This window comes from Rhynchophorus ferrugineus, unplaced genomic scaffold (genome assembly GCF_030347505.1).
Source record: "Rhynchophorus ferrugineus isolate W39M unplaced genomic scaffold, kcgeb_rfMv2 rfM1, whole genome shotgun sequence".
NCBI lineage: Eukaryota > Metazoa > Arthropoda > Insecta > Coleoptera > Curculionidae > Rhynchophorus > Rhynchophorus ferrugineus.
In genome coordinates this window covers 73148140-73160200 of record NW_027472580.1, presented here as the reverse complement: position 1 = coordinate 73160200, position 12061 = coordinate 73148140, and the positions used below count along the sequence as shown (strand labels likewise).

The following is a 12061-nucleotide window of genomic DNA, read 5'->3' as shown; positions in this document are numbered from 1 at the left end:
GCTATATGACACTTGAACTTCGTATTAATTATGAAACCTGAACTTAATAGAATTAATTTTGGAAAATCAAAATAATACCTTCGTTTGAACATTTTCATAGAGAGAAAAGATCTAATACCAACACACCAGTTTGGGTTTATTAACCAGCATTTAACAATTGACCAAATCCTCAAATAACAAAATATAAATGAAGTAACGAAGGTATACAGCAGTTTAAATAAAACTAACTACATAATTTGCGTATATGGGACACATAGAATAAATAGAAGAAATTATGAATTATTAACACACTTTTATAACATTTTAAAAGATTGATAAATAATATGGTGTAATAAGATATGCAGCTATATGCCATTTGAACTTTGTATTAATTATTGTAATTAAATACTTAATAGAATTAATTTTGGAAAATCAAAATAATACCGTCGTTTTAACATTTTCATAGAGAGAAAACATCTAATACCAACACACCAGTTTAGGTTTATTAAGAAGCATTCAACAATTGACCAGATCCACAAAATAACACATGTTATTGAAAAAGCCTACGATAGTAAAAAAGTATGCTCAGCTATATTCTTAGATGTAGCACAAACCTTCGATAAGGTTTGACATGAAGGCCTTGTTCATAAACTACAGAAAATGTTACCAAAACAACCGACAGAACTACTAAAATCGTAATAACTATAATAAAAGAAGCTAAAGGAAGGAAGGAAGTGTACTGGAGCCAATTGAAAATATTACGATGACTACATTTGCTGATGATACTGCGATTATAGCCGTCGGAGATAATAGTTAAGAAGCCACACGAAAATTACAACAGGCAGGTGACAATATAAATAATTGGACATAAGCTTGGAAAATATAAATTAACGAAAGTTAATCTGTGTATGTGTAGTACACCTACAATCAGACCGTACAATCACCAATAACATTAAATAATACTATCATTCCATGTAGCAACAATGCTAAATATCTCGGAATGCATCTTGATGAACATATAAAGAAGAAAATAAAAGAACTGGAATTGAAATATAGGAAAATGTTTTGGCTAATTCGAAGAAAATCACAATTATAAATACATAATAAATTGCTATTATATAAGCAAATGCTGAAACCTATATGGACATACGGAGTTCAATTATGGGGATTGTCTGCAAAGAGTAACATAAACAAAATACAAATTTTCCAGAACAAAGTTCTGAGAAGTATTGTGGGCGCACCCAAATACTACAGAACCGACTACCTACATCAAGAAATCAAGAGAATTGCAAGGGGGCATGAGGGAAGATCCATTCTCATGATAATATTGAATTATTGCAACTTTTGGATACAACCGTAGCAGGACACAGACTCAAAAGAATCAAACTATCTGATCTTATGTAGTAAGGTGCATATAATAAAAAATACAGCAGTGACATGTATAAACATTATTTTACCAGAGACTGAGATAGGGCCGATGGTTCCTCCTAGTAATATACCTAGATATAAGTTATCATAAAGACACATTGTAGGTTAGTCGGATGACTAGTAATAATGTGATAATTAAATAATAAAAAGAATAACATTTGAAAAACGAATCTCAAATAACTTACAAGAAGATGAAAATGTATTATTCGATTTTTTAAAATTAATCTGTTAGTAGGCTAACTTATAATTTTTCGTTACAGTGACATAAACATTTCATGTCATTATTTAGTGCATTTCGCTACACAACTATACAAGATCATATTGTTTGATTGTCTTGAGTAAAATAAATAACCAATAATTTTTTTGTATTTTAATTCGAGTTCTTTTCTTTTTTTTCTTTTTAATATGCTCTTTCTAACGAAGTTTTGCATCAAGATTCATCCCAAGCATTTTTACTCTATGGGATAATTATTTTATTCATTATTATTGATATATTAGCAGTTTAGTTTGTTTGATTGAAGCACTTATTTATATTATTAGTTGCATGTTGCAGTTTTCTGGTTGCTTCTTTGCTATTGCCTCCAATAGCAATTCTTCACAGTGTCAGCAAATATAACCATAATGACATTTTCTATTTGCAGTATGTCACATGCATGGATTAGATTAAAAAAAAGATCAAAAACACTGCCTTGCGATACACATGCTTCTGTTTTGTTTGATGTTGAGCAAAGTTCTTCTTGTTTAACTTTAAAAGTTCTGCCGTAGGTGTAATAGTTTTGTTTCGGTAAGAAAATATAAAAATTAAACATGCGTCCGTTATGTGGAATAAGGTTGAGAGAAGAATATATTTGATTTTTTCTCTTCGTAGGATTTTCAATGGTGTATGTGTATGTACATGGTTGTACATTCTATGTACAATTGTTGAATGATTTTTATAAAACCAACTGACGTGTAGGTATTAGATTTTTCTATTTAATATTTGTTTTAACCAAATACTTGGATATTATTGATAGCATTGAAGTTAGTCGATAAAATTTTGTGTAATTTGGTGGATTTTCAGACTACAGAATCATAATAGCTTCAGTAATTTTTCAAACATTCGGAATATGTCTCAATCGTAATGCTACATAAATCAAGTTAAGTAAGTTTTATAATTGCCTTTATAGGAACATTTTTTAAAATTTGTTCTGTTATTAAGTCACAACCCGGTACTTTTTTAATGATTAAAATAATTAGTTTTTTGTTGACATATACAGAAATTGACTTTGACCCATAACCCCAATCCAATATGATTGGGAACGATTCACAAAATCAACAGGAACACAAAACAATAAGAAATTGACCGTGTTTGAATCTACATAATGCATACATTATCAACAAACTTTTGCAAAATTATCGTAACAACACAATTCAATGATTCACAAACGCTTCCAAAGTATTGCATACAAATACAATATATCCTACTGCTATTACCAACTAATTACTTTCCTATTAATTACAGCATTCAGAATCTAATACAATACGAATCGAAAAGTCTATAAATATTGTAGTGAATTAAAATGAAGTAGTAAATTATCCAAATGAAATTTCGAATTTGCCCGGTTAAACATCAATTCATGATGGCTTTCTAAAGGTTCCAGACTTTCTGTAAAAATATCAATATTAAATTTAAAGGTAATTAAAGGTAAACAATATCAATATGGAAGTTACAATTAAGGGAAAATCTATTAAAAATGAGAAAATATACCGTTGCTACGCATCTCAATTATTTCAACAGATATGTTATTGGAGTTCAAACACTTGTAGTTACAGATGCGATTCTCATTTACAATAAACTTGCAAGTCCATTGTTTATGGGTAAAGACAATCGATACAAGTATGTTGACTAAATTTGGAAAATCCATTCTTCGCACATGGACAAATGTAGGTACCTTTCTCACGGGTTGGAAAACGTTGACTTATTGAGTAAATGAGTTAAAAATGGTTATAAAGATACAAAAATTAACGTTTTTAGACCATCTAACACTAATTCTCGAAATCTTGATAAAAATTCTACATTAAATCCACAGACATATTAGATGTTTTTCGAATAAGTCTCGCGTTTATTTTTTGAAGAAGAAGCTATAATACTTTAGTCCAGTTCCAATCTCTGTCTTTATACAAACTGTTAATGAAAATTGAGCACACTGCTATATACAAGAGACAAAATAACAGTCGAAACAGCGGCGAAACAGTTTTGAACAACATGCAATGTAAACCGATTACCTAGAAAAAAAATTTCCTGTCTCACTTGTTCACCAATCAGGTAGTTAGGGACCATCTTACATAAAACTTCCCTTCTAAAGAAACGGCCACAGGGATGTACGTAGTCGTTATTCCGTCTGGACAACTTTTGTTATACAAATTGTTCTTGAGCATTGGTTGTCAATTCGTGCACCAGTTTGCCTTTGAGGATAGTCAAAATCGTACTGTTTTCTACCCAAATTTTTGTGTCCCTAGATTCCAATAATCTAAGACTAAGAAACTGATCTACTGCGATCCGCCTTTGGTGTAGTAGACTATGTTAATTCACAGCAGCTTCAGTCCGCCTTTGGTGGCCTTACATTTTGAATTGTGATGAATGTGCCGGGTATCTATGGACTAGGATTGTTTTTCGAAGCTTGTATGTTTCTCACCTGGAATAGTTTATTGGGCAGTTGTGACCCGTTGAGACGGTTCGAAATTACGTTGTAGTCAATTTGCGTGTCAGCTATTTTTCAATCCTATTACATATTAAACGTCTAGATACAGTTGGTTCATCAATTTTTTAGTTCTCTAAAAGTTATTTGTAAGTTTCAGCTCTATTTTCGCTCGATTATCGTTTAAATATGATTTCAAATAGCTCACGAACTTTTAATCCTCAAAAATTAAAAAATATATTATATCACTATTCAAATAACATTTCACAAATCACTAAATAAATGAATATCGAAAGGTGTTTTCCTTTTATGATTCTATTGTAATGATTTTTATACGTTTACATATCTTGGCTGCTAATAAAGATTACAAATTTTTTTGTGCTTGGTTTAAATCTTTATCAAAACATTTGCATACAGACGTCTCAATCAGTCAAATTAGTTTTAAAATGTTCAGATCGAGAAATTTTGTTCATTTTATGTTTCAACAAGACAATGAAGAAAACGATACTGATACAGCCATCTATTTTAAGTTCACTTTCTATTGTAATTGACATCACATTATTTATGATTTATAAAAAGTGGCCCAACATTGAGTTAGTTTTACGCCAAAAATAAAACAAAAAATATTTTGCTAGTCGGATAAAAAGTCCAAATAAAATTCAGTTTCTGATTAATGATAAATAATATTTAATAAATACTTCATACATGAGGTGTCTTTTTTCTATTGTGTAAAAAATAGTTGTTTAAAAATTCAGAAAATTTCAAATGATCATCCAAGGGTGATTTTGAACCATTAACATTTTTTTCAGCCAAGAAACTGTAATCGTCCAAATTTCCATCTCGCGGTCCTTCTTTTCGGGTATTTTGGCACAAATATTTTCGTTCTTCAATGCAAAAGTAATGATTCCATCCAAAACGTACTTCATCAAACTTAAATTCGACACAGTGTTCTTTTTGATAAGCGTTACTGGGTTCGTTACTCAGTTCGTTAAGAAAACGATACTGATACAGCAAACTGTTTTAAGTTCGCTTTCGATTGTATGCCAACACATTATTTATGACTTATAAAAAGTGGCCCAACATTGAGTTAGATTTACGCCAAAAATAAAACAAAAAATGTTTTGCTAGTCTGATAAAAAGTCCAAATAAAATTCACTTTCTGATTAATGATAAATAATGTTTAATAAATACTTCATACATGAGGTGTCTTCTTTCTATTGTGTAAAAAATAGTTGTTTAAAAATTCAGAAAATTTCAAATGATCATCCAAGGATGATTTTGAACCATTAGCATTTTTTTCAGCCAGGAAACTGTAATCATCCAAATCTTCACCTCGCGGTAGCTCTTTTCGGGCAGCTTGGCACAAATATTTTCGTTCTTCAACGCAAAAGTAATCATTCCATCCCAAACGCACTTTATCAAACTTAAGTTCGACACAGTGTTCTTTTTGATAGGCGTTACTGGGTTCTCCAGGTAACCATGCTTTTATATCTTTTCCGACCTCAGTACTGGTGGTGTCCCAAAAGAATGTACCATTAGGATATCGTATTCCAGCCAGCCAATATCCAGCTAATTACAAAATAAATAAATGAAAATTTATGTGAATTTAATATATTCTCCTATACTTACACCATTTATCTGCTGGTTCTAACTGATATTCCTTTAAAAATATCTCGAGAATCGACAGTTCATTTTTGTTTAATATACTGACAAGTTCCAAACCGGCTTCAGCACATGCATTCTTGGCATCAGTCCAGTTCAACTAGAAAAATTACCAATTAAAATAAATAACATTGTCTTGAGATTTTATCATGTTATCTCACCACTTCTTTTGATGCAAAATAAATTTTATCCGGGGTTTCAACAAATTCTAAAGAAGTTATACAACACTGATAAACACAAGATATTATTATATCGATACTTACCACAAAAGCACACATTCAAATATACTACAATTAACAATAAAGTTATTTTGAACAACATTTTATCAGACGTTACCTTCTTGGTAGTCATGACGTTCTTAAAGTTAGTATAAAGATGGATAAATTTATATTAAATCGTTAGATAAAGAACATAATATTCGATAGTCTACTAGATAGCGCCCGACAGAGATGTACATCATTGTTAGGTGGAGGGAGAGAGAGATGAATGAATAGGTTCGTCAAGGTTTATTTTCAGTATTCTCTAGACTTTTCCTTTAAATAAATACTCGTATTACTTCATTATAATAAAGCATTATCACAAAATGAAAACAGAATAACCAAAATTTTAATTGTTAATTTAAACTTACTGGATCTCTGTTACTTTATAATTTACTAAATGAATAGTACTTTATTTGTTTTTTCTAATATAGGTTTAGTAGCTCCCTCCTTAGTCGATAGACTGGCAGATTAGTTTGATATAAAGAAATTTGACGGTAAAAGACGCCAGTCTTTTCACGAACGCTGGTGCAAAAATGTTCAATCGATTAGTGTTTTTCCTTACCGTGGCAGTATTAGCTGCAAACCTGTCTCTTTGTGGTAAGCAGACAAAATATTTGTTGTTGATCCTCATACTAGTATTCAAAGTTTTGCAGAATTCGTAAAAACTTGGGATAAAAGCTATTTTGCATCGAAGGAGGCGGTAAGAATTTACATTTATATTTTTAAAATATTACAAAATCCACAAAACAAAACAAAAATCCAAACAAAAATTTAAAATATGTTACAATCTTTTGTTCATGTTAATTGTGAATACTTATAAACTTAATTTATTTGTAAATTTTATTATTTTTCCTATTTACCATTATTTTCAATACTTTTTCTCCATTTTACAATTTCTCCTTTAATAGATTTATTATATTGCATCTCTAATTTTGTTTTTAGTAGATGACAATTTAGATTAAATACTTGATGTATTTGAAATATGAAATATTATTAATAGTAAACTGTTGAATTAAGCACTATCGTTGAAATTATTTTTGAGTTTGAGGATTGTACTGTTAGAATGTTTTCGCCTTGAATTAGTGGCTAACGTTCCAATGTCCATTTAATTCACCATTTTAATTCACGACTAAATTCATTTTATGGGTAAGAGAAATTAAAACATTGAAAAATAATGAGTCACAGAATTGATAGAGCCATATGAAGACATTTATTACATTGCAATCTGCTCATCTTTTTTCTTTCCGACAATTAAAATTCTACTCATCGGTATTCCTTGGGTTATCATCATATCCTGTTTGTAATATTCTTTTTAGTTTTTAGCTTCTGAAGTATTCTTCTTAGATTGGTGTTATCAAGAATTTGGATGGTCTGGAAGAGACTTGACCATGTCGTTGTTTATGAATCTGTCAACTGATGGCGATCTCTTCTACAGTGTCCTTTTCAAACGCGCTATTAAAGACATTTTTTCGGTTGTTTTTTTTCAAAATTTTGTCTTGGAACCTTCTTGTGCTGAATTATCTCGATGTTTTTTTCCTATCACATTGTTCCTACAGAGTTGAAAACCAGATGTCTAAGCGAGTTTAAGATGTAACTATACAAGAATATATTAACACTTCGTTAGTTGTTGAAAACTAAAGTGGCCAGTATATTTTGTTGTAAATTATATTTAAAAAATTTTGTTTTGGAGAAGCTCTTCAGTTGAACCTAGATAAATTAGCATATTTAGAGTGATATACTAGTGTTTAGTTGCATTTATTTACGCAGTTTGGGTGTTATTAATTTTAATTAGTATGTGTTTTTATTTCGCTTATTTTGACTTTTAACTTAGACTTAAAATAGCCAATGTTAATTTTCAATAATCATTAGAGTATTTTCGAATAGCTTGGGTCTATATTTTTATAGATATATTATTTGAAAATCAATATCTTATTTAAACCATTTATCTCATAGGTGAATTGGACTAACGCTAAGCAGGCATGTCGTGATGCTGGATTAGAACTAGCCAGTGTACTAACCGAAAAAGAAAAAACGTCGTTGGAAAAATTTATAGAAAAAAACAAGATAACCCCAACTGATAAGTGGACAGGTTATTGGTTATCAGGAATACGACACCCAAACGGTACATTCTTCTGGGATTCCACTGGCACCCAAATAGGAGAGGCAGTAACGAACTGGCAGCTCGGTGAGCCCAGCAATGGTTATAACAGAGAACACTGCGTGGAACTGAAGCTTGTAGACGTAGAACTGGGTTGGAACGATTACTTTTGCGATGAAAATCGCAGATATATATGTCAAAATATTCGAAAAGAAGGACCTCATGGCCAAGATTTGCCGGACTATAGATTTTTAACAGAAAATAATACATTGGGTACGATAGAATATAGTTATGACGATTACCCACTGATTGAATAATAATTTCGAACTAATTGTATATATAATATCTAGACTCTACCTGATTAAATATATTTTTAAAAATACATCAACTAGTTTTATTACACCTACATTTTGTAGTTTTATAATCTAGGTACCTGCCTGGGCTCTGAATAGTAAAAATTGTATAATATTTTTATAAATTTACGGAATATTTGTGTCTATTCTTAATTCAATTCGATAAATTGATAATAATTCTGTAACTTTGACTTGACTGATAACATATTTTAATAGTACATAAAGTAATACAAACTCTAAATCTCAACCGAACACATTATTGCACACCGAACACAAGATTTGCAATATGAGCATTTCATGTCGTTAACAATTCATTAGATACGTTCACTAAAAATAGTTTCAGTACAATAATTTTAAAATGTTTGCTACGAGGTGGTTAAGCGATTCAATTTGAAAATATATATATATATATATATATATATATATAAGGCAATTCCGCTGGATAGATATATTTAAGTTTATAAGATACTAATGGTCGCTCTGTGGTCGAAATTCGACCACGATGTATCAAAATAATCATGTTTGTCTCAAAATAGAGCAAAAGGACTAATTTAAAAATTACATGTTACAAAAACTCATATTTACAGTATGTTTTAAGTGTGTGTGTGTTTAAGTGTAAATTACCACGCCACTGAATATTATAACAAAGGATCAAAAGTAGAATTATTTTCAGAAAGGTAACAATTTCAGAGCGTTAATTATAAGTATAGATCCTATTTTTCTACTTGTAAAAACATTATTAACATAATATTATAAAGGTTAAGATTAATGTATTTACAATCATCAAATTATCTACTGATTTTTTAAAACTTAGGTCTATAAGGTAAATGATAAAAATAATTGATAAATCGTAAAAATTATTAATACTTTAAAACATTATATTTACCATTGTACTGTTAATAATTCAACATTTCTTCTTTTTGTCCTATGTGTTCCATCTATGAAATTATGTAGTTTTATTTTAACTCCTACATATTTTCGTTACTTCATTTATGTATTCATTTAGTACTTATCTTTTATACATATTTCATACCTTAAATATATATTACAAAAACAATAATTAAATAATTAAAATTGCATTGTTCTTTACTTCTTTCTGTCACTTTTCGATCTCGCCCTTACAGATAGCTAGGTGATAATAAGCATATAACAGGTTAATTGAAAATCCCCGGCCTACCATAGTAAAACACATTTTTTGGCAAAATTAGCTTTTCTATTCAACATAATTCCCTTCAAGGGTGATACACTGATTATAGCGACCCTCCAACTTTTCGGTGCCATTTTTATAGTACGAATTGTCCTTTGCTTCAAAATAGGCCTTACTTTCGGCGATCACCTCTTCATTCGACGAAAATTTCTTTCTAGCGAGCATTCTTTTGACATCTGAGAACAGGAACAGGACATCGCAGAGTCGCTGGGGGCCAGATCTGAAGAATACGGCGGATGAGGAAGCAATTCGAAGCCCAATTCATGGATTATTGCCATTGTTTTCATTGACTTGTCACAGAGTATTATCTTGGTAAAGCAGCACTTTATTTTTCTTCAAATGCGGCAGTTTTTCGGCGATTTCCTCCTTCAAACGGTCAAATAACGCTATGTATAATAGTCGCTGTTGATGGTTCTTTCTTTTTCACGGTAGTCAATGAAATTTATTCCATGCGCATCCCAAAATACAGACGCCATAACCTTGCTAGCCGACTGTTGCGTTTTCCTAGATTTTGGAGCGGGTTCATCGTGATGGAAGTGATAGAGCCATGTTTCATCCATTGTCACATATCGATGCAAAAACTCGAAAAAGGAATTTCGCGTGTTGATAAATTATTACCTTTTGAAGGAAAAATATACAGTCGAAGCAAAACTTGGCTTGATGCCGAATTTCAGGACACTGGATCAAGGATTGGTATGCTAAGTTTAGATATGGTGAAATGAGCACCGAAGACGGTGAACGCAGTGGACGCCTAAAAGAGGTTGTTATCGACAAAAACATTTAAAAAATCCACAAAATGATTTTGAATGACTGTAAATTGAAACTGAATGAAATGGCAGATATTTTAAAGATATCAACTGAACGTGTACATCATATTATTCACGAATATTTGTGCATGAGAAAGCTCTGTGCAAAATGAGTGCCGCGCAAGTTCACTTTTGACCAAAAACAATTACGAGTTGATGATTCGGAGCAGTGTTTAAAGATGATCAAGCATAATAAATCCGAGATTTTGCATCGATATGTGACAATGGATGAAGTTTGGCTCCATCATTTTACTCCGAAGTCCAATCGACAGTCATCCAAGTGGACTGCACATAATGCACCCGCTCCAAATCGTGGGAAAACGCAACAGTCAACTGGCAAGTTTATGGCTTCTGTATTTTGTTATTGGACCGTTTGGAAATATTTTGTTAAAGGGTATAACCAAAAATGTTATTATTTGACTTAAAAAACTGTTTTATTTTACTAAAGAAATGATTGGTTGAACGGCGATACAAAGCGACACTCCATCTCTGTTAGAGAACAGACCAACCCGTCTCACTCGTTCACCATTTAGGTAGTCAGGTGTGTATTATATAACATCAACATAAATACTTATATAAATGTAATTACGTCGCAACAATTGTATTTAGTATATTTCATGTAATATGCAATAAACAAAATTGTGATATCATCAGCGGTTGTGCAGCAATTAGCTGATTAACTAACTCGCTATTCCATTTGTAAAAAATGATTTCACTGAAAGATCAGGTATGTGGAATTTAAACAGGGTTACGATTGGGAGATATTTGTTCGAGAAACTGGTTATATTATTACCCAGCGAAATCTGATATTTCAAGTCCAAGAACTTTAATCACTATCAAAACCGGATCAATTGAAAAGTCCCCGGCCTAACACATAGATGGCGCTACTAGAATGAAATCCATATGTTTTTAGTTAGCCCTACCCTTCAAAAGATGCGTGTTTAAATCTGACAGCTGTTAGATCACTAGTTTGTGAATTATAGTATTTTGATAGCAACATTTATTATTGTGAATAAAATTAATAAAAAGGAATTTCGCGTGTTGATAAAATATTACTTTTTGAAGGGAAAAAATACAGTTGAAGCAAAAACTTGGCTTGATGTCGAGTTTCCGGACACTGCCCCAGGAAAGTCAACCATCAAGGATTAGTATCTTAAGTTTAAACTTGGTGAAATGAGTACCGAAGAGGGTGAATGCAGTGGACGCCCATAAGAGGTTGTTACTAACGAAAACATTTAAAAAATCCACAAAATAATTTTGAATGACAAAATGAATTTTGAAATTGAAATTGAATGAAATGGAATTTGACGTTTGAAGGACGAAATCGCCGAAAAACGGCCGCTTTTGAAGAAAAAGAAAGTGCTGCTTCACCAAGACAATAAACCGTGTCAGAAGTCAGTGGAAACCAAACCAAGTCCTGTTCTCAGATCTCAAAAGAATGCTCGTTGAGAAGAAATTTTCGTAGAATGAAGAGGTAATCGCCGAAACTGAGGCCTATTTTGAAGCAAATGACTAATCGTACTACATAAATGGTATCGAAAAGTTGGATGGTCGCTATAATCAGTGTAACACACTTGAAGGGAATTATGA

General features: G+C 31.4%; 2 protein-coding genes across 2 annotated transcripts; one reads left to right on the top strand and one right to left on the bottom strand.

The window, feature by feature from the left end:
* Positions 1-5241: 5241 nt before the first annotated feature.
* Positions 5242-6211, bottom strand: LOC143190299 (salivary C-type lectin 2). The gene is made up of 4 exons (XM_076394514.1): positions 6011-6211; positions 5909-5955; positions 5715-5847; positions 5242-5654 (listed from the first exon to the last, which is right to left on the bottom strand). The coding sequence occupies exons 1-4, from the start codon at positions 6096-6098 to the stop codon at positions 5278-5280; spliced, it is 645 nt and encodes a 214-aa protein (XP_076250629.1). The 5' UTR covers positions 6099-6211; the 3' UTR covers positions 5242-5277.
* Positions 6178-8489, top strand: LOC143190306 (salivary C-type lectin 2). Its single transcript, XM_076394522.1, has 4 exons — positions 6178-6241; positions 6439-6604; positions 6661-6707; positions 7961-8489. The coding sequence occupies exons 2-4, from the start codon at positions 6541-6543 to the stop codon at positions 8420-8422; spliced, it is 573 nt and encodes a 190-aa protein (XP_076250637.1). The 5' UTR covers positions 6178-6241; positions 6439-6540; the 3' UTR covers positions 8423-8489.
* The last annotated feature ends 3572 nt before the right edge of the window (positions 8490-12061 follow it).